The 23,551-nt window shown below is 39.5% G+C and overlaps 1 protein-coding gene across 9 annotated transcripts in view; it reads left to right on the top strand.

Moving 5' to 3' along the window:
* Positions 1–62: 62 nt before the first annotated feature.
* POLG2 (DNA polymerase gamma 2, accessory subunit) overlaps positions 63–23,551 on the top strand; it is a 31,211-nt gene continuing 7,722 nt past the window's right edge. The window contains exons 1-8 of one of the 9 annotated variants that reach the window (XM_019818117.3): positions 63–3,067; positions 6,500–6,626; positions 6,752–6,857; positions 8,097–8,270; positions 14,033–14,173; positions 16,379–16,423; positions 19,041–19,141; positions 21,327–21,526. In XM_019818117.3, coding sequence (XP_019673676.2) covers positions 2,506–3,067; positions 6,500–6,626; positions 6,752–6,857; positions 8,097–8,270; positions 14,033–14,173; positions 16,379–16,423; positions 19,041–19,141; positions 21,327–21,492 — 1,422 coding nt within the window. In that variant the 5' untranslated portion in view covers positions 63–2,505 and the 3' untranslated portion in view covers positions 21,493–21,526. Of the gene's footprint in view, positions 3,068–6,499; positions 6,627–6,751; positions 6,858–8,096; positions 8,271–14,032; positions 14,174–16,342; positions 16,424–19,040; positions 19,142–21,326; positions 21,527–23,551 lie in introns of those variants that run through there. The other 8 variants (XM_011289312.4, XM_011289309.4, XM_019818116.3 and 5 more) reach the window with 8 other exon arrangements.

Below are 23,551 nucleotides of genomic sequence, written 5' to 3'. Positions count from 1 at the left end.
AAAACTAAAAAGACTGCTCCTTTCTATAATTTAAGTTTGGGAAGTGGGGAGATCAGAAGGCCCTCCTTAAAACGGTCTATTTATATTGCAAGAAGTAAAATGAGTTTAAATTTATAATTTTAGGCAAAATTGCATCAAGGCTTTTTGTAAGTACCTCATCAGGTGAGTCATTTAATAGCCTGGTAGCAGAATGGTAAAGTGAGATTAAGGTAGGAAATAACCAACTGCGCAGCCCCACCCTCAAAGTGCTTCATGTGAGAGCAACATGGAGGACTTTATTCATTTGTAAAATTTCATCATTTGAAAAGCTCCAAATAGCTTGCTGTTTCAGAATAGATTATATTTTTGCTCTTGGCTCTACTGTGAATTAACTGAAATGGTGATTAAAGCTAAAAACTTTACACCTTGTAAGACGTTTGGCTAAGAGCTAAGTTTCAGTTTATGTAGATTGTAGTCTTCGGGCTTGCTGGGGCTCTTAACTAGTTATATGGGAAATCATGAATATCTTTCCAATAATTCAGGGAATTCTAAAGACTTCAGACTGGAGGGTCTATTCATAAACAAAAATCTTGTTGAAGTTAATAGTTAACCAAGAGGAGGCAACATAACCAAAAGCACAGTGACCATTGTACAAGTCGTCTTAGGGTCAACGTGGGTTTTTATTTCTAGAAAGGTCAAGGGAGGGGTGGTGGTTTTCGATACAATTTTGGCTCACCAACCTTTCTAATACTACATTTCAATTATGACTAGAAATAGGTCTGAATGTCTTCCCAGACAGTCTGGTATTTATGTTCCTTTTTGTCAGGAGAGGAGAGGTCTTACTGAGACTTCATTTAAATTTTGATTATTAAACTGAGGCTTTAATTGGTGTCAATGCCTTATCTCTAAAATGTAAAACTTAACTAGAATTTGCTTGGGGTGGGGGATGGGGATTGGTATTTTTAGGACTAATACATTGAAAACTGATTCAGCCTGTCTAGTAACTGAACAGTTTTCAATAGCATGGTTAGTCAAATTCATTATGACTTTTAACTTAAGAAGCTTTTGGGGTAGGTTGGAGTATTTATTACATATTTTACTGTTTAATGTCTAACGGCCTTTTAATTTGTAAACATTTATTGAAACGATTGTGGGGCTGTGGAAAACATTTACCTATTTACCTTTGAAGTAAGTTTTAAGACAGTCCACTTTTTAGCATGTGTGTTGTGTCCAGCCTGTGGTTGTCTGAACTAATAAATGTGATTTTTCTCCCCGTTCTCGCTTTTATTTATTTGCGTATAGGCCTCTTCCCTGGTGTTTCCTGATTGGAAAACACGTTGATAGAGCCCAGCTTTGCAGTTCTTGTAATAGAATTACAAGCAATACGCAATACGGTCTTAAAGCTTTTTACAAACTAATGCACATGTGCTTGTATGGAATGATTTTCTGAGCCTGATAAATTTTAACTATTGTTAGGTTAATTCAACTGCCTCAGCCATTGTACCCTCCTTTCACAAACTGCCCTTTGGTGGTGTATAGTGAAATCCAGTTGCTTGTGTCTCTTAACCCAAATTAGTCTTACAAGGTTACCCTAACTGCTCTAAGGGAGGCTTAGAAATTGGAGTTGTGGGCTTTGGGAAGCAACAATTTTCCTCAGCGGGCTGAGGCACCTTTCCACCATTTGGGCAATTCTAAAGGCTCTAAGTGTGGAAATGAAAATTGTGAAGTCTTAAGTGCCTGCTAGGTAATCCTGGTTTGGTTTTGAGACCGCTAATCACGCATTACGCTTTGATGGGCCTGTGGAAGGATCCTCTAGTGGGAAAACTTGCCTCTACCACTGATTATCCGTGTGCCTCCACATTCACCTGGAGGATTTGTTTAAAAGGTCACAGGGCTCCTTTTCCAAAAGTGTTCCCAGGGGGTGCAGGCACTGCTGGCCGAGGACTCCCTTTTGAGAAACACTGCCAAAATGTGAAAGGTCCATACCCTTCCCTGTCATACAACCCCAACCCCAGAGAGCAGAGAACCTCTTTGCGGGTAGCGGCAACATTTACAAGGAGTTGCAACTAAAGCTTGTGTCTCTAATCTATAAAGGGCTAAGACTTTAAAAGAGCTAACAGTTATTTACGCAAACACCTGAAATTGAAAAGGTGTATTTAAATGGCGATTTGGCGAACACAAGTATTTTGATGTGATTTGCAAAACACTTGAGAAGCAAAGCGGACTTGGTACAGCACGATAGTGAAAAGTAGACGACGATGATCTTTATCGGTGCTAATGAGGGCTAAAAAGTAGGGGCCGAACTTGGTTGAGGCGAGAAACGGTACCGGGTCTGCGCCGGCCATAGCTACTGGCCTAGGCCTGCAGCCGCTACAACCGAAACACGGACGCGCTTCCGTGGGCGTGGCCAGCCGGGCGTCCGCGCACTTCCGTCGCGCCTGCGCAGTTGGCTCCTGGGCTCACGTTTGTGGCCGTTTCCCGGGACCAGCCAGCTAATAGGATACTGCTGTTTAACTCCCGTGGGCGATGCGTTCTGGTGCTGCAGTCAGGGCCTGCCAGAAAGTCTGCAGGTGCCTATTGTCTGGGTTTGGAGGTCGAGTGGATGGGGGGCAGCCTGAGCCTTTGACGGAAGGGAGTAGCTCCTTCGGAGTGCCCCTGCGGTCGCAAGCGGAGCTGCCCCGGGGGAGCGAGCCGACCGAAGTCCCCGAGTCCGGTGAGGGGAGCGAGGAGCTGCTAGAGATCTGTCAGAGAAGGCATTTCTTCAGCGGCAGCAGGCGGCAGCTTAGCCGACATTCTCTTCTGAGCGGGTGCCACCCCGGCTTTGGCCCCTTGGGCATAGAGTTGCGGAAGAACCTGGCGGCAGAATGGTGGTCCTCCGTGGTGGTGTTAAGGGAGCAGGTCTTCCCGGTAGACGCCCTCCACCATGAGCCAGGCCCTTTGCTGCCCGGGGACAGTACCTTCAGGTTAGTTTCAGCAGCAACTCTACGCGAACTCTTGCAAGACAAAGAGCTGAGTAAGGAACAGCTAGTAGCATTTCTTGACAACTTACTAAAAACTTCTGGGAAACTACGGGAGAACCTTCTTCACGGTATGCTTCACGATTTCATGCTTCAAAATAGATGGGGTGGAAAGGCAGTCTTGGTAGATTTCGCGAATTGCAACAGGCCTTGTATTCACGTGGGAAGGGAATTATCTGGTTCTCATCTTTTTGATGTAGTTGGGTATATTGACTTCCTACCATGGAGAAAACTGGTCCATTTGACTGGACAACACCAGAGTTCAATTGAGCAGCTCCAGAATTCGGGCCTAAATTAAATGATGTGAGTCATTTGTTCGACGTTACCAAAACGTTTGTAAATACTTAGTTATCTTTAATTTTACACGCAATAGACTAACCAAAAGCTTATTTTTCTAGAGCAAAATGAAAATCCCCCCTCCCCCAATTTTTTCTTACAGAAAACTGGTCTACAGTTGTTTGAAGTGCCCCTTAAGTGATTTTTGAGTCAGTTAAAAAAATAATAGTACTAATCAAGCTTTATAAATAATTCTTGAGTGAATACACAGAAATTTGTAGGTCACAATTTGCCCTTGGAGTCAAATAGAACATGATAGCAGAGATTCTGAAAAAAGTAAAAAAAATAAAATAAAATAAAATAACAAAAAATAACGGTTCTTTACAGGACAGACTTGCAGCCACAGCCTCTCATCTTTGCAAAATGCTATCCTTGCTATTTTAATTAGGTGGCACTATAAAGTAACTTAAAATAACCCAATGTCCATGGTTGTCTGAAAATTAGTACCCATATTTTAAAGATTTCCCTAATAAAACAAACTGGTGAGTATTTGTGACAGTTCTGATTTGTGCTACTTTAACTATTCCATGTCTTTTTTCTGGGGGAGTTAAATCACCACTTGTTACTATGTCCAAAACAAATCAATGTTTTCTTCCCTGTTAGAAAATGAAACTTAGCTCGCTTAGATGCCCATTCATCAAAACGTCTTTTGATATATCAGACCTTTTCTTTAGCAAATTTAAAACCACTTATTTGCAGAATCCTTTAATTGACTGGTGTTTTTAGCTCAGACTTACCCAGTTTGCTACTTTCTATTCCCAAGGTCCTTGCTTTCTTTATTTCATCTCTGGACAACTTTGGTAGCCTCTACTTATGAATAGCTTTTTAAAATTCTCAGCCATTATGTTTCTGGATATTGTTATTGTCTTTTATGTTTTTGTTTCCAGATATTGTTATTGTTAATTGTCTCTTTCTTCTGTCCTTCTGTGACAAATTACACGTGTTAAACCTCTTCTCCCATCTTGTCATCAGCTTTCTTGAACACAAGCACATTTTAAAGTCTGTGTCTAATGACCGAGATGTATCTGTTTCGAGTGTCTGTATCTCCGGCTTTTGGTCATTGGACTTTTCTCCTGATATTCTCTGTAATTTGTTTATAAGTTGGAGAGATAAATTGAGATATTGGTGGTGTTTTCTTCTTCCTGGGAGGATTTACTTTTGCTTTCGGCAGGCAGCTATCGTGGGAGCATATCTTCTTAATGCAATTCAAGATTGAGTTTATTGGAGGCTGGTCTTAAGTGTTTTCATCTTTACTCCTACACTATAGTTCTTTGAATGTCCCTCATGAAAGGCTGGAGTGTTTACCTTGGCACCTCCTCCTTCAGGAGCCCGGAACTACAATTTTTGTACTTTCCAGTCCCATAACTTGTCAGGAAGTTCTCAGCATTTCAGCTTCTCAGCTCTGCTACTTGAGCGTTAGAAAAGCAACAATAACTGTTGGGTTCACCTCTCTGCTCTACCCTTCTCTCCATGTTTTGGACCCACAAGTCCTTACTGCCTTGATAGTCGTTAAACAGATTTTTTTTTTTTTAATTTCTTTACCAGCTTTTCTCATCAGCAGACTAGTGTGCTATTATCGGAAGTGGAAATCTCAAGTAATTTGAACACAATGCTGTCATTTAGTGGGATGTCATCTCAGTGCATAAAGAACCACAAAGAACTCTTGAATTTAGATTTATTCCAGATAGAAATGTTGGAAATATAATTCTGAAGCTGTTTCATATATGTTAGATGATAAAGCAAGTAGATGGATAGGTTAAGGTTATTAGGAACCAAGATTTTCGCTGTAAGAAAAAAGAGATACAAATATAATATAAAAGATACAAATATAAAAGAAGGCAAGGATAAACTTTGTAATGTTAAATTTGAATCAGCAATATTATATTAATATTAGTATGACCTCATAATTTTGAAAAACATTTCTTAACTTTCTTCATTTTGAAAGGACCTAGAAGTAATGACAATAGCAATAAACACAACTAGTACCCAGACTTTGATTTTTAAAATGAACCAGTGCTTGGAGAAATGGCTAATCCCAGATCTGGGGCAGGGAAAGTACAAAGTGAGTTTGAGACATTTTATGGTGCTAGAAAGCAAAGAATTACTTGAAGACTAGTAGAGTTATATCACAAGGACAAAGATAATGGCTTGAAGGAGAATCCAGCTGAATATTAATTAGTAATAGTAATAGATTATAACACATTAAAAATAGAAATTTATAGTGTTAATCAAAAAATAAATAGTTGAGACTGCCGGTAGGAGAAAGGGATGGAAAAACATTGTTTTTACAGAAGCTATGAAATACGTGTAGAAGGAAAGACAGAAAAGTCACCTTCTAATGATTTTGCAATCCCCAGTATAATGATTCAAGCAGGATCATGAATGGATTCTAAAATGTTGGGTGGAAGTTTGTTGAGCAGGCTGTTGCTGGGGAATGGATATTACTACCTGATCAGGTAATCAAATTTGGTTTCATTAATATGGGATAATTTGAAATTATGTTCCTCCTGTTAAAATGCAAGAAGACCTACATATCAACTATGTAGTATTTAGTTCTGTTAAAAATGATTTACCCCAATTAATGAAACAATTAGCCAGATCTTGAGTATGACTGTCCTGGACTCCAGTCAAGTCAATGTCATTAAAAGCAAAGTTAGAGAAGGAGGGAGGAGCAAGGGGACATGTTCTAGATTAAAATAGATTAAAGAGACCTGGTAAAAACGCAGAGCAGGAACCACAGCAATAAATGACATTTTGGGTGACAATTGGAGAAAATAAAATATTGACCATGTGTTAGATGAAATTGTGGTATCACGATCAATTTTATGGTGCAGTAATGATAGAGAATAATTTCAGGAGCCACATGCTGAAATGTTTCGGGGTGAACAAGAAAACATGTGGCAGAATGTTGACAGTTGGTGTATCTAGCTGAAGAGTTTACAGATATTTATTGTACTATACTTTCAACTTTCTTATTGATTTGAAAATCAAGTTGTGGGGAAACCACCTAAAACTAAGTGGTAATCAATTAAGATCTGCCTTAATAGTTCCATGCTACTTGTACCGCTTTGCTGGCATTATTATATTGTTAACTTGTTTATAAACTGACCCTTATGACTTGGGTATATGGAATAGATTTATATGATGATGAATTTATCTTTTGACAGGTGCTTTGGAGCACTATGTTAATTGCCTGGATCTGGTAAACAGGAGGCTACCTTATGGCCTTGCTCAGATTGGAGTGTGTTTTCATCCTGTTTCTGATACTAAGCAGACACCTGATGGTGTTAAAAGGTACAGAAAAATAACAAATAACATGGCCTTGTATTTAAGTAGTCAAGAACCAGTCACTCTCCCTTTGATCCAGATAGATTATATAATTTCCAAGTAAGTAACTCTGATATTTCTGATATCCAAAGAATCGGTGAGAAGACTGAGGCTTCACTGGTTTGGTTTACTTCAGCAAGAACTGCAGGCCAGTGGCTTGATTTCTGGTTACGTCATCGACTCCTGTGGTGGAGAAAGGTACCGTTAATTTAATAGTTAATAGGTAGAGTGTCTTAGTATGTCAGAGATAATATTTCTCTACAATAAAAAATTTTATTTGGTGTAGCTACATTATGCTTGTAAGAGCTATAACGAATAGATAAATGCAAGTAAAAACCTCTTTGTAATGATTTTCATTGTTGCATATAAAAAGTTTCTTTGGTAGAGATACCTGTTGATGTCTCTCTTGCTCAGAAGCTTTTGTTGAGTAAGCATTTGCATTCGAGATAGAGTTCAAGTCCCTCACTTGGCATTCCTGGCTGCTGTAGAGTTTGACCCTTGCACACCCTACATCTTCAACTTTTGTACCCTGCCTCCATGAACTCTGTATTTGTCAAAATGGTTCTGTAATTTATAATTAAGTTTTAGTACCTGCTGAAGGAAAACAGTTGAAGTAAGCATGTGTGGCTCACCATTGTCTTATCTCTCTCCAATTCTTAAAATCCCCAAACACCCACTAAACTGAGTGGAATAATTACAAATAATCACACTCTCCACAAAGGATAAGAATGGTGAGTATACACTTTCTTCTTGACCCCACTTAGTTTATGGTCACCTTCCCCTCTTACTAACTGACCTCAGAAAGGTTAGATAGCTCCAACAGTTTTTCTCTGTAGTTCTTTCAAACTAAAAACAATATTTTTAGCAATATATTCACTCATTTAACTAAACTTCATAATTTTTATTTGGAATCTGACCAATTGCATTCAGTTCCTGCATAGAAAGTCTCAGGCAGCTTTCCTTTTTTTTTTTTTTTAATGTTTATTTTAACTTATTTTGAGAGAGTGAGAGCACAGGGAAGGGGCAGAGAGGGGGGTGAGAGAACCCCAAGCAGGCTCTGCTCTCTCAATGCAGAGCCCAATGCAGGGCTCAAAACCACACGAACCATGAGATCATGACTGGAGCTGAAATCAAAAGTTGACACTTACCTGACTGAGCCACCCAGGTGCCCCACAACTTTTCTTATTTTAATTTTTTTTTTTTTTTTTTTTTTGAGAGACAGAGCATGAGTGGGGGAGGGGCAGGGACACAATATGAAGCAGGCTGCAGGCTCTGAGCTGTCAGCACAGAGCTGGACACAGGGTTAGAACTCATGAACTGCGGGATGATGACCTGAGCCGAAGTTGGACGCTTAACTGATTGAGCCGCCCAGGCGCCCCTCAACTTTACTTTGTAACATTTGTTTTAACAAGTTAATAAAACAAGTTTCTTTTCTAGTTTGCCAAGAGTCCATCTAACTTCAGCAGCAGTGATTGTCAGGACGAAGAGGGACGAAAAGGAAATAAACTTTACTACAATTTTCCATGGGGAAAGGAGCCAATAGAGACCCTGTGGAATCTAGGAGACCATGAACTTTTAAACATGTGTCCTGGAAATGAGTCTCAATTACACGTATGTTTTATATTAAGCTCCTATATATTTTTTACCCAGGTTCTCTAACTGATCTTTTTTTTTTTTTTTTTTAAGTTTATTGATTTATTTTGAGACAGAGACAGAATGCAAGCAGGGAAGGGGCAGAGAGGGAGGGAAAGAGAGAGAATCCCAAGCAGGCTCCGCACTGTCAGCACAGAGCCCGATGTGGGGCTGGAACTAACAAACCATGAGATCATGACCTGAGCCAAAATCAAGAGTCAGCCAACTTAACCAACGAGCCACCTAGGCACCCCTAACCGATCACTTCTGAAACCATTTGAGAATAAATTGTAGACATGGGGCCCCATGACCTCTTAATACTACAGTATATATGTCTGAAATGCAAGGACACTCACCTACTTAACCACAACACAGCTGTCGAAATCTGGAATGTAATGATAATCTAATTGTTACCATCCAATCCACTTAATCCTTCAAATGTTGTCCTAATGATGTCCTTCATAGGTCCAATATCCAATCTAGGATTTCATGTAGTTGTCATGTCTCTTTAGTTTCCTTCAGATGAACAGTTCCTTTTATCTTTGATGACCTTGACATTATTTTTAAAGATTTTATTTTTAAATAATTGCTACACCCAATGTGGGCTTGAAATTACAGCCAAAAGATTAAGAGTCGCATGCTCTACTGACCGAGCCAGTCAGACGCCCCAAGACTTTGACATTTTTGAGGAGTATATGTCTTTGTAGTTACTTTGTAGAATGTCCCTCAATTTGAATTTATCTCATGTTTCCTTATGATTTATGTGTTTTTGCTAGGAATACCACAGAAATGGTGCTGCCCTCTCAGTGTATCATATCACAAGGCAAATGATAATCAGATTTTTTACTGTGGATGTTAACTCTTATCTCTTGGTTGCGATCGTGCTGCCAGGTTTCTCCAATATGAAGTTGACAAATACTTTGTACTTAGTAATTAATGAGCAATTAATATGTCTTTTGTGGGCAGACAGTTTAAGACTATGTCAATAACCTATTTCTCACCACATTTTGACCTACCAGTTGGAGCATGTGTTGATATTTCTTGTGTAAATCAGTGGTTACTATGAGGGTTGCTAAATGGTGTCATTTATTATAATTATTAATTGTATTATTGCTCTATTAGATTTGTTTTTCAACAGTATACTGTGGGGTAGAGTTTTCTCCCCCTTTCTGTAAATATGGACTTACCCATTCCAGTTTCTCTCAGAGGGTTATAATCTGTTACTAGCATTATTTATTTTGATGCTGAAATCGTCCTAGACTTGGCCAGGGTCCTTTTGACATACCTCTATCATTCTCTGAGCATTTCCTTACTTTTTGTAGCAACAAGTTGTTCCAGGATCATCTTGTTTCTTGGCCTAGCTGTGGAGTCAGCCATTTCTCCAAGGAACCTTAATTCTTATTAGAGGACAATGCATTTAAAACCTGAGATTTTGCTACAAGGTGTACTCCTTGCAAGTGGGTATCATTGTTTCTGGGCCCTTTCTGTGGACCCAGCTAAGAAATATTTGTAGGCAATTCTGTACATACATGTTTACACACTCACCTCTATATTTGTGTCTGTATTTACCTGTTAAAAACTAGGAGTGCACACCAGTTCAAGTTCTAGTCTAGTGTCACAGGGTTTATTCTAGCTTCACCTCTTTCCAAATTTATAATTCTCTTCTCTGACAGTGAGAAACCTGGCTCCCAGTATCTTCAGTTATTGATTTTTCATTTCTTGTATGTAACCAAAGTCCCTACCATTGTTATACAAAGATCAGCCCTGATACATCCCTCTTCCCACCCCATCAGACACTCTAGGTGAGTGTTTGAAGCAGGGAAGGAACAAGGAAGAAAGACTAAAGAACTTGACTGTAGATATGCTGTTGCCCGCTCCCTTTACAACCCCCATCACTAGGTGCTCTGGTGAGAATATAGAGAAGGAGGATTAGTTAGAAAGCCTGGCTTTGGGCCTCAGTGTCCCCTTCTTTACCTGTCACACTGGCTAGAAGTTGGTCCCTGGATCTCTCCCAGTTGGATACACTAGCCAGCTGACCAAAAACTGAGCCCTGGCCACAGAAGAAAGGTGCTTCATTTACATCCTAAAAGGAACAAAGTTTTCAAAATTTAAACAGGTGATACAGTTTTCTTAGAGAAGGAACCTTGCCTTTCCATCACACAGGGTTCTTTATAAATGTCTATAATATTTTTCAAGGTACCCATGGATACAAAGTTTTAGAAGCCACATGGATGGATAGAATTGTGGCTGAGCCCTCTTATATGCTGACCCAGTCTTTCATTTAATTTTTTTAAAGTTTATTTATTTTGAGGAGGGGAGGGGCAGAGAGAAAGAGAATCCCAAGCAGACTCTGCATTGTCAGCACAGACCCTGATATGGGGCTTGATCTATGAGATCATGACCTGGGCAGAAATCAAGACTGGGATGCTCAACAGACTGAGCCAGCCAGGCACCCCCATGCTGACCCTTTCTTTAAGTTTATTTATTTTGAGAAAGAGAGGGGGGTGGGGGTGGAGAAGGGGCAGAGAAAGAGGGAGCAAGAAAGAATCCCAAGCAGGCTCTGCACTGTCAGCACAGAACCTGACGTGGGGCTTGAACCCACAAACCATGAGATCATGACCTGAGCTGAAACCAAGAGGCAGATGCTTAACCGACTGAGGCACCCAAATGCCTCTATGCTGACCCATTTTTGAACTGTTGCAGATTTGAATGTTTAGATTTTCTGATTGGCGACAGGTGGAGTTTTTATGTGCTATTTGGTGACTAATAGAGTCTTCTCGTTGTTGAATATTTTCCCATAGCACCAACACCATCACATTTCATTTGGGGATATTCAGCACTCTTATGAAACCTGGTTAGCATAGTCATAGTTAAATAATCATTATCATAGTTAAAAACCAATCAGTCTTGTGACTAGGAATTTAATTTTTTTTTTCTTTCTTTAACGTAATCGCTACACCTAGTACAGGGCTTGAACTCAGATCAAGGGTGGCATGCTCTTCTGACTGAGCCAGCCAGGGCCCCTGTCTTATCACTAGAAATTTGAAGATAATCTCTTTGTTATGGCTATTAGTCTCTTAATTTTTGTTCATTTTTTCACTATCTCCATGAAAAATTCTCCATACTCACCGTTAAATTGTCGCTCTTCCATTTCCGTGGTTCTCAAAATTGCTCATCATTAGTTGAACATGTTATAAAATAATAAGTAGAATTTCTGCTATTTAGTATGTTTTTTTGAAAGGCTTCTTGGGCTATTTGGTGTTTGTTTTTAGTAAATTTTACAGTTAACATCTAAATACATTCTTGGAGGGATATTTTTGAGAATGGTGAAGTAGATCAGCAACGTCTGACGAACAAAGTGAGTATAGAAAGAAGTTTATTCTGGATGGTATAAGAAATCAGATATTCTAGCTAAGAAGAGTTACCATTGGATACCTTGGCATCCTTGGATATCCAGTTATCAAAGAATTAGAAAACATTAGCTGCATCTGGTTGGCTCAGTCAGTAGAGCATGTGACTCTTGATCTCGGGGTTGTGAGTTTAAGTCCCACGTTGGGTATAGAGATTACTTAAAATCTTTGGGGCGTCTGAGTGGCTCAGTTGGTTGAGCGTCTGACTTCAGCTCAGGTCATGATCTGGCAGTTTGTGAGTTCAAGCCCCCTGTCGAGCTCTGTGCTGACAGCTCAGAGCCAGGACCCTGCTTCGGATTCTGTGTTTCCCTCTTTCTCTGCTCCTCCCCGGCTTGCTCTCTGTCTCTCACTCTCTCTCAAAAATAAACTTTAAAAAGTAACAATAAAAATAAAATCTTCATTAAAAAAGGAAAACATTAAAGCCTTCCTAATACTTAAACACAATTTAGTCTTTTTTTTAATTCAAATGGCACCACAGAAGCTTGCAGTGCCTCAAGAGTTATATTAAGTATCATATCTATAAATGTGTACAAGATGCCAATTAATAGAGTTATAATAGAATCCCAGATTTCAGGAAGTTTACTGCCTTTTGAGAACAAATTTACATTAATCTTTATGGTACCATATGCCATAAAGATGGGTTTAAAATGTCAGTGCATATATGTATTAGTGAAAACTATGCTTGATCATGGATAGTAGAAGTTGAGGATTGACAAATTTTTTAAGTATCAGAATTACATGAATGTTCAGATGACAGTGATAACAGTAAAAAAAAGAATGAAGGTAGAACTGTTTATATGCAGAACCTTTTTAATTTCTAGAATTGACATTTTAAAATTTTTGAGATGGTTGTTTACCAGCTTAAAAGGAAGGAAAGAAGGGTGCCTGGGTGGCTCAGTTGGTTAAGTGTCCGACTTCAGCTCAGGTCATGATCTCACAGTTCGTTGGTTCAAGGTCCACATTGGGCTCTGTGCTGACAGCTCAGAGCCTGGAGCCTGCTTTGGATTCTGTGTCTCCCTCTCTTTCTGCCCCTCCACTGCTCATGCTCTGTCTCTCTGTCTCTCAAAAACAAATAAACATTAAAAAACATTTTTTTAAAATAAAAGGAAGGAAATAATTGGTCTCTTATCAGTATCTGATTTATATCATACATTATGGGATATTTTACATTCTTAATTGTAGCCTTAAAGTAATAACTCCAATGCAGGTTTTTAAAAGATGTTTGCTTCTTATAAGAACTTTACATTTACATAGATTATACTCCAAACCCCTATCCCTAAGTGTACCAATTGTTTTTTTCTCTAAGGGCCTTGCTGAACTTTATTATAATATTATAATCTGTATTATAATGCTCATGTAGGGAGCACTGGAAAAGTAGTGATGTTGGGGTCCCACTCTTGTCCAGGTAGTTGAGAACCTCTGGGAGTGGGGCCCAACACAAAACCTTTACATTTTATTCATTTATTTATTTTTAACGGGCTTTGTTTGTTTTTTGTTTTTGTTTTTCTTTTTTTGAGAGAAAAACAGAACAGAGGAGCTGAAGCAGGCTCTGTGCTGCCAGCAGCAAGCCCCTTTGGGGCTAGAACTCACAAACTGTGAGATCATGACCTCAGCCGAAGTCAGATGTTCAACCAACTGAGTCACCCAGGTGCCCCAAAACCTTTACATTTTATAATTCAGGGCAGTTTTATGGGGCCCCTGGATGGCTCAGTTTCGAGCCCCACATTGGGCTCTGTGCTGACAGCTTAGAGCCTGGAGCCTGCTTCAGATTCTGTGTCCGTCCCCCCCCCCCCACCCCCGCTGCCTCTGTCCTGCTCGTGCTCTGTTTCTCAAAAATAAATAAACATTAGGGGCGCCTGGGTGGCTCAGTCGGTTAAGCGTCCGACTTCGGCTCAGGTCACGATGTCACTGTCCATGAGTTCGAGCCCCACATCGGGCTCTGTGCTGACTGCTCAGAACCTGGATCCTGTTTCAGATTGTGTGTCTCCCTCTCTCTCTGACCCTCCCCCGTTCATGCTCTGTCTCTCCCTGTCTCAAAAATAAATAAAACGTTAAAAAAAATTAATAAACATTAAAAAAAATTTTTAATTCAAGACAGTTCTAATACATAGTCAATTGAGATTTAATGATCTAATCTAAATCCTAATCTCCCTGAAAGCAGGAAATGTGTCAAAACCATCTTTGTGGGTCCAGTGACTAGTATAGGCCTGGCCCAGAGTAGATACTTTCTTAAATGAATTTGTAAGTTTGTGTTCTGATTCTCTAAGTCTATAGTTTTAAGAGATAGCTCTGCTAAATGATACTTTATGTTTGTTCTACTTTTCTATGAAGGGCCGAGATGGACGAAAAAATGTGGTTCCTTATGTTTTATCTGTTAGTGGAAATCTAGACCGAGGCATGCTGGCTTATCTCTACGATTCTTTCCAGCTAACAGAGAGCTCCTTTACAAGAAAGAAGAATCTTCATAGAAAGGTGCTTTTAATATTTCAGAGATAAACTTGGGAAACTAGAAGTATATGTTTTTTTCACTCATGTTATTAGTATACTTGGTTTCTAACACAAACTGTGAATAATACATTTCTTTTAGTGCAAGTTATTTTACTGTTTTTCAGATTTTTAGAATCTGGCCACAGGAATAATAAGCAGGTTCTCACAGAATAGAACAAGGCATTCCTACTGGGTAATCCCAGAGGCATTTCTGTTTGATCCTGGCAGACAGGTAGACAGAAATCTCTGATTCTTAGCTCCTGAGCCTTTCCCTCGGTGGCTTCCATTTGTATCAGAGTGTTAAGTAGGATTATGTCACACTAGCAAGACTTGTGGTATTGACCTTACTGCTTCTAGTCGGACCCCAAGTGGCTATTGAGTAGATCATAAGAGCTAGCTATGGGCCTGGATAAAGGACATTTTTAAGGGCTCAAAATCAAGAGAGAGGAAGAAAGAAAATAAATGACTAATGGAGCAAGATTTTGGAAGAAACATGAGGAGTCAAGGCAGGATCAAGAACACAAGTGGGAGGGATTGGTCTTGAAAAGGAATTATTTGAAAAAGCAGGGAGGAGAGAAATGATTGTATAGATAGGCTACCAGGGCTGGTTAGCCTTTGAAGGAAGTTTTCCTCATACCCTTTATTTTCTTAGGGAATTAGAAGGCAGGATTATTAACTTAAACTGGGGAGGAGTACGGTTTAATTGGCAAGAATTTAGAGTATTCATATCCCCCTGGAATGCAAAAGGGAGCTGCCCCAAATCAATTTCGACATGTTGGGTACTCAACTGGGACTGGAAACTGAGTTTGTCCTACCACGCTGCAGAGCTAAGTGATTTATTATGCAGTGTTCATTTAGCCTGATAGGCCCCTAAAGTTGGATTATAGAATTGTTCAGGGGCTGGGATTTATAGGATGTATAGCAAACAAGGGGGATCCGTTCTTTCTCTCATATCCCACATCCAAACCGTCAGCAAAAACCATCGGACTCTGTCTTCAAAATATATCCTGTGTCTGACCATTTCTTACCACCAACTGCTTCCACTCTGATCTAAGCCACCACCATCCCCTCCCTCTGGCACTGAATGACCCTTTTAAAAGGTACGTGTTACTTTGCCCAGCTGCTCAGAATATTCCACTAAACTCCTCCGCTCACTCAGATGAAAAGGCAAAGCCTCCCAAGTGTTTCACAAAACCCTTCCCTTTTGACCTCACATGCCTGCTCCAGCAGCACAGACCTCCTTGCTGTTCCTAGGACATGCAGGTCATGCTTCCATTTGGCTGGGATGCGCCTCCTCCAGGACCCACTTGCACCTCTCAAGTCTGCTCCAGTGTCACCTCAGAGAGAAGAACTTCTCTTACCACCTTATTTAAAATTGCAGCGGTGCCTGGGTGGCTCAGTCAGTTAAGCACCCGACCTTTGATTTTGGCTCAGGTCGTGATCTCCCATGTCACACAGTTTGTGAGTTTGAGCCCCATGTTGGGCTCTGTGCTCATGATGTGGAGCCGGCTTGGGATTCTGTCTCCCTCTCTCTCTGCCCCTTCTCCGCTCATGTGCGTGCACCCTCTCAAAAAAAAAAAATAAAGTTAAACTAAAAAAAATTGCAAACAGCCTCTCCAATCCACCACTCACCAGCACTTCCTGTCTCCTCCCATACCACCTTCAAATATATGATTTACTTGTTTATTACCCTTTTATCCCCTCCATGAGGGCCAGGGAGTTTTGTCCCCAGTACGTAGAACTGTTTCTGGCACTAAGTAGCTGTTCAATATTTGTTGAGTGGATGGATGAATAAGAAAAGTGGTAAGTTTTGGCAAAAGAGAGTCCAAATGATAAGCCACATGGCTCTGGCTGGGTAGGGAAGGCAGTGATGCCAGGAAGGGGCATTTTGATTGAGGGAAAATGGAGTTGTCAGAAAATGGGAGAGTAGCAAGTGAGCTTATTTCTGCAGAACATTTAAGTGGAGAAGTCAATGAGCACCTGGATATAGCCAGCTAAGTACATCATTACATGATTTTTTTCTGACCTCAGCTAGCTTCCGTTTTCATACAAGATTTTACTGTTTAAGAAGCTCTATGTTTGTTAGTGCTTGTGTTATGTTTAAACAAGGTGTGCTGTCCTTCCCCCCCCCCCCCCCTCTTTAAATTGCTTTAGGTACTTAAACTTCACCCTTGTTTGGCCCCTGTTAAGGTTGCTTTGGATGTGGGAAGAGGCCCAACAGTGGAATTAAGACAGGTGGGTTAAATGAGTTTTAATGTCATGATTTTAATTATTACCATTATTTCAAACAAATGGATAGCTTGCCATTTAAAATTTTTGATTTGTTTGGTTTTTTAAATTAATATTTTTTTATTTGAGAGAGAGAGAGGAAGTGGGGTAGAGGGGCAGTGGGAGACAGAGAATTCCAAGCCCTGGGGATAGATACCATGACCCTGGGATCATGATCTAAACTGAAATCCAGAATTGGACACTCAGCTGACTGAGCCACCCAGGCATCCCTCATTGGCTTCTTAAAAAATTTAATGTCTATGGATAAATTCTATGGTTAATTATAGATAATTGGAACTATAGTATATAAAAGAAGCTGCATACAGTTCAGTGGATTTTACTGTTAAGTCATGCTTAGTGATAGTTGCATTTTTTAAATGAGTGTGCATAGTTTTGGTAATCCGAATATTTGTGCAGATGTCTAGTGAGTTATTTCTTGCCTACTTACAATTTTAACATAACACTTTTGATACCTATTGATATAAACACAAGTTCTAGATATGTAATCTGGTTTTGGTTTTTCTAATCTATCTAGCCTAATGAAATACTCTTGAGAAAAGCCAGGAGGGTGGTTTTAGTTTCTTTTGAGACCCCCCTTCACAGTGATGCTGGGTCCTGGGTGACTCAGACCCATCTAGCAACTGAGTGAGGACCCTAGCAAGATTCACTCAGCTTTTTTCTTCAGGGTCCTGTGGAGAGGTCTTGGGGGGAGGGGCAGGTAGTGCACACAGAGGAAGGGAAGGTAATGGTTTAACTTCCACTTTTCCCCCTGGGGTCATGGTGGACTCCCCAGCACCCTTGTAGGTAGAAGTTCCTTGGGGTTTTTTGCTTGAAGGACAAAAAAGAACTCTGCTCCTTAAATATTTGTCATTGTAATTGCAGGCCTTGTTTTGTTTTGGTTTTGTTTACGTGTAAAAATATAATAGTATTGTGTCCCGTGGGTGTTTTTAATTTACCAAAAGGGAGCATGTTGTATATCTTACTCTGTTTCTAACTTTTTTCCCTCAGCAGTATGACAGAAGTTTCTGGGCTATGCAAGGGTTTTTTGCTGGTTATATACATGAAGATGGGATTACTGGATAAAATGGATATGAATCCTTAATTTCACTATGTCAGTGAGATTGTCTCCATATTGGCTGCATGGTATATTTGTATTCTCACTCGTGGTGTGGGGATTGTCCTTAGCCCATGTCTTCAGCACCTAATCATGCTTAGAGCCATTTCTCTTCTACCTTCCAAAAGAGCAAAAATTTTTTAAGTTTATATATAGCGGGGGGTGGGGGGCAGAGAGAGAGGGAGAGAGAGAATCCCAAGCAGGCTCTGCACTGTCAGCACAGAGCCTGATGTGGGGACTGATGCCACGAACCACGAGATCATGACCCGAGCCGAAATCAAGAGTCGAACATCCAACCTAATGAGCCAGCCAGGTGCCCCAAAAGAGCAAATTGTTTGCTGTCAACCACTAACCTGTTAAAATCCACAATTATGTTTACCTTTCTCTGTTAACTTCTTACTTAGATTTATTAATATTTATATTCTCACCTATCCCCAAAATATCAAGTACCTTAACACCCACCTACTTAGTTACGGTCTTTCCCTCGGAACTTGTTAGAAAGGCAGATTCTTGGTCCTCGCCGCAGAGCCGCTGAATCAGAAACTCTGGTGATGCAACATGTGTTTGACAAACCCTCCAGGGGATTCTAATGCTAGCTGAAGTTTGAGAAACAGTACTGTCGCTCAGGCACTCCCTCCACACTCCCCAGTCCACGATGGTCAGCCTCCCCACCAGGGACATTTGGTGTTGTCTAGAGACAGCTTTGGTTGTCAGTTGTGGGGAGAGGAGTGCTAGAGGTATCTCGTGGAGGCCAGGGATGCTGCTAAGTATCCTGCGTCAGCATTCAGAGGGGGAGAAACCCTTCTCCAGATTGTTAAGGATGTTTAAAGTTTTTGCTCTGTTTTGCTTCACCATTGCTTGTTAAGAAAACTGTTTAATATGTAAATTATGTAATATTACTGCTTACTACTTCTGTATTTCCTGTCAGGCTTTTGTGCACAGCGTTCCACCAAAATCAGTCATTCTGTCCTGGAAACGTTTTCTTTAGTTGGCTTCAGGAACACTGTTGTCCCCGTTTTCATCATGCTCATCTGACTACTTCTCCCTTGTTTCCTCTCTGCCTGACATGGTTGTACAACCCTGGGGCTCAGTGCCCTGCTCTCAGATGAGTTCACAGTTAGCACAGCGCTTTGGACTGTTTTTTCTCCAACAGAATCTGCTTTGGTTTTGTTAGTGTTTTGAATGATAACGATGATGACAAAAATTCCTGTATTTGGTATAAAATTTTCTCTCAGAGAATATTTGCATTTAGTATTCAGCTTTGCAGTGCTTAATTTCTTCATTTCCAGAGGAAGTATGCAGCTTATAAGTATATAGTATATGAATTGTGAACACTATTATCACATAACTAAAAGAATTTATTCCCATTTTAAACACTGGAAAAGGTGATTAGTGGTTTCATGAAAACAGGGTAATCATCCTAGCTACTTTTACTTCCTTCGTATTTGAATTTTATGTATTTTTTCTCAGATTTGTCAAGGACTATTTAGTGAATTACTAGAAAATGGAATTTCTGTGTGGCCTGGTTATTTGGAAACTGTGCACTCCTCACTGGAACAACTTTATTCAAAGTAAGAATTGTCTTTTTTTTTTTTTTCCCAACATTTATTTATTTTTGAGAGAGTGAAAGAAAGAAAGAGAGAAACAGAGTGTGAGCAGGGGAGGGGCAGAGAGAGAGGGAAACACAGAATCTGAAGCAGGCTTCAGGCTCTGAGCTGTCAGCACAGAGGCCAACATGGGGCTCAGACTCATAAACTGCTAGATCATGACCAGAGCCAAAGTTGCACGCTTAACCAACTGAGCCACCCATGCACCCCAAGAATTGTTTGTGTTCAGAGTTTTTGATCCTGTGATGTTTCTTTATGAGTAACAGAAATCTCTTCTAAATATCCTTCTAAATATCTATTTATATCTACATAAAATTATTCCTAACTCTCCCATTTACAGAACCATGTGCCCCTAGTTAATTGCTATAGCAGGAACAGTATTCATCAGGTGTATCTGAGCACATACTATGTGCAGCTTTAAGACTTAATGTCATGGACTATGTGTACCCGAGTTTATCATTTTATCAAGGATGCATTTATGTGTATTAGACACATTTATTGAATTAGGACTGAGGGAACATGAGTGGAGTGCCTTTTCCTTGCTTGTGTTGTGATTCATTCTGAGGCTGAGTGGAAGATAATTCCATCCCAGACAAAGGACAGAGGACTAGTTTCAGTGATCAGCACCTCTGTTCACCTAGTTGATCCAGACACATTCCTGGATTTATCGTCCTTAACTCTTTCCTCTTCCTTACTCTTCACCTCCAGTTCATCACTACATGCCAGCCTGCCTCCTGAATAGTATGTTGGACCCATCTCTCGATCCTTAGTACACTGCCCAAGTTAAAGTCAACAGTGTCTTTCTTCTGGCTGGTTCTTGCAGTAATCTCCTGATCTTTTTTTTTTTTTTTTTAATTTTTTTATGTTTATTTTTTGAGAGAGAGAGAGAGAGCATGAGTTGGGGAGGGGCAGAGAGAGAGGGAGACACAGAATCCAAAGCAGGCTCTAGGCTCTGAGCTATTGGCACAGAGCCTGACACAGGGCTTGAACTCATAAACCACAAGATCATGACCTGAGCTGAAGTCGGACCCTTAACTCAGGCGCCCCTCCTGATTGATCTTCTGTCTCTAGTCTTACCCCCTGCTATTTCATTAACTTCTGTTTTTCAAATAATCCATTCTTCCCTCCTTTGGGTTTATTTTGTTATCTTAATAACTTTTTGTGTTGACTATCTTTTGGGTGAAAAGTTGGGAAGCTTTATGTTTTTGTCTTCAGTTCTCTAGCAACTTGTTAAAATACGCCTTTCAGATGATGTCAGAGGAAAAACAGGTTTCTATAGATAAAGCAAGTAATGGTTTATAGATAAAGCAAGTAATGTAAAACTGAAAGGTGCTGCTTGAACCTGCCAGTCCTGTGAGATCTAAAATCTTATCCTTTGTGTCATTGAAGGATAATTGAATATTATCAAGTTACAGTTGTTTTTGAATGGTAAAGCCCAAGAGCTTTTTAATGGAATATTTATTAAGCACACTTACTATATTTTGTGCACTTTGATAACAGCAATAAACAAGACAGAAAAGATTCCTGTTCTTATGAAGCCTATATTCTAGTGGGACAAAGTAGAGAGTAAACAAGTAAATAGATAAATAGGATAATTGCTGATGGAATTCTAGAAAGAAAACAATGAGGTAGTGTAACTGGGTAAGCAGAAAGAAGGCCAGTGCGAATATATTCAGTTATTGCTGAACTAGAAACTATAAGTTAGCATACTAAGTTCTGTATTAAGCAAGCATGGTTTGGGTATAATGTATTGTACCCAAGATCTTTGTTACAGTAGTATTATAAGAGAATTTAGTCTAAAGTAATTTTTCTTGAATTGTATCCAAGTACCAAAAGGCTACAGTTATTCTGAGGGTCACCCATAATTTCACCCCAAATGATGCGTTGAGGTACCAGTGTTTATTTCTCAAATTTTAGTTTTTTATGACTTTCCATCTATTACAATAATTCAGAGAAACTTTATGAAAAGTTTACTTTGAATACAATTTGGAAACTTTGAAAAAGTTTTTTGGTCTACCTTTCAAGCCCTGCCTTTGAGTTTTGTGACTCTGGAAAGTGACTGGATTCTAAAGTAATTAAAGCTGGCAGTATGGTGAGTTTAGAATTTAATTTGTGCTCATGTGTTTTGTTTGACTACTTTTTCCCTCAGATATGATGAAATGAGTATTCTCTTCACAGTTTTGATTACTGAAGCTACTTTGGAGAATGGGTTAATACATCTGAGAAGTAGAGACACCACGATGAAGGAAATGATGCATATATCCAAAGTAAAAGACTTTTTAATCAAGTATATATCATCAGCTAAGAATGTATAGATTTTAATGTTTATATAATAAATATTCTTCCTTCCTAATTTGATTGTCTTCTATTAACTTAGATTTGTTTTTAGCACCTTTACACTTAGGAAGTAGACATTTTCAGTGCTTTTTTAAAATTCAGTTTTTATTCCTGATATATCTTGATGTATTCCATTCTATCAGAAATATGTGCAGCTACAAGAAACAAAAATCCCACTATATGGGGTGCCCCTAGTTGGCTCAGCTGGAAGAGCATGTGACTCTCGAATCTCAGGATTGTGAGTTCAAGACCTGCAATGGGTGTAGAGATTCCTTGAAAATAAAATCTTAAAAAAAAAAAATCCAACATATTGGATTAAGCAAATTGTAGTTTGTTTTTCTCATAACAAGAAGTCCAGGGGGTGGACTGTCCAGAGCTGGGATAATTATTTCAATTATAGTTAGGGACCCAGGCTCTTGATAGCTTTCTATTCTACCGTCTTTAGTATTTGGGTTTTTATTTTTGTACTTGCTGCTACATGCTCATAAGGTGACTCCTGGCTAGGCTTCTTGTCCACATTCTAGTTAGGAAGAAAGTCAAGGAAGCAAGAGCTAACCAGCCAAAACTCTTTCCTTTTTTTTTTCAAAAAAAATTTTTAATGTTTATTTATTTTTGAGACAGAGAGCATGAACGGGGAAGGGTCAGAGAGAGGGAGACACAGAATCGGAAGCAGGCTCCAGGCTCCAGGCTGTCAGCACAGAGCCCGATGCGGGGCTCGAACTCACAGACCGTGAGATCATGACCTGAGCCAAGGTCGGACGCTCAACCGACAGCCACCCAGGTGCCCCAACTCTTTCCTTTTTAATTGGGAAAGTAAAAGCTTTTCCAGGCATCCCAATTAAAAGACTTATTTACATTTCATTGGTCAGAACTGGGTCATCTGGTCACTCGTAGGCCAGTCACTATCTGAGGGGATGAGAATATCGTGATTAATTTGGGTCAAACACAGTTTATTCTTTGGGGCTTTAGCAGTGTCTTCTCTCTGAAATGGGTTCTACTATCAGGAAAGAAGGAGTCTTTCTAGAATCTGCCACATGTATATTGTCAAATACTGAAGATTAACATAAAACTAAACTTTAAAAAATTAGCACATTTATTTTTAAAACGCAAAATAAAATGTTAGATGGCATAATCTAGTGTTACAGTGTATTTTGTGTCTGCTTCTCATAGATAAAAGAAATCTTTAGACTTTTGTGTGCTGATTATGTTTGTGTTAATTATGCTGTCATTACTCACTTGGCAAAAATTCCAAATATATGGACAATAGTGTAATTGACTCCAAATACTATGGCCCAGCACCAGCAACCATCAGCCTGTGAACATCTTGCTTCCTCCCCCTAACACCACCTTTCCATTCCAGTTTGAAGCAGATTACGGGTATCATTTCGTCTGTAAGGATTTCAGTTAAGTATCTTTTGTTAACCGTTATCCCACCTAAAAACATTAATACTAGATGATATGAAGGAATTATTGACAATTTCCTTGGGAGTCTGATGATGGTATTATGGCTTTTTTTTTTTTAAACATCCTTATCTGAAAGAGACACATACTTAAATATTTTTGAGTGAAATTATACGATATCTGAAACATGCCTTAAAATTCTCCAATTAAAAAAAAAGTGGAATATAGATAAAAAAAAATATCTCTGAGTTGTTGGAGGTGGGTGATGGGTACATGGAGGTTCATTGTAATGCTTTTCTATTTTTGCATATGTTTGAGAATTTTCATAATAAAAAGTTTTTAAAAACAAATTCTTTTTTTTTTTTTTTAATGTTTATTTATTTTTGAGAGAGAGCAGGAGAGGAGCAGAGAGAGAGGGAGACAGAGAAGCCAAAGCAGGCTCTGGGCTATCGGTGCAGAATACGATGCGGGGCTTGAACTCAGGAACTGTGAGACCATGACCTGAGCCCAAGTTGGATACTTAACTGCCTGAGCCACCCAGGCACCCCAAAACCAATTCTTTAATATCAAATATCCACTTGATTTTCAATTGTCTCATAATTTCATAAAATTGAAGTTGATTGTTAGGTCTTTTAG

Source organism: Felis catus, chromosome E1, assembly GCF_018350175.1.
Source record: "Felis catus isolate Fca126 chromosome E1, F.catus_Fca126_mat1.0, whole genome shotgun sequence".
Taxonomy (NCBI): Eukaryota; Metazoa; Chordata; class Mammalia; order Carnivora; family Felidae; genus Felis; species Felis catus.
This window is presented reverse-complemented; position numbering and strand designations above follow the sequence as displayed.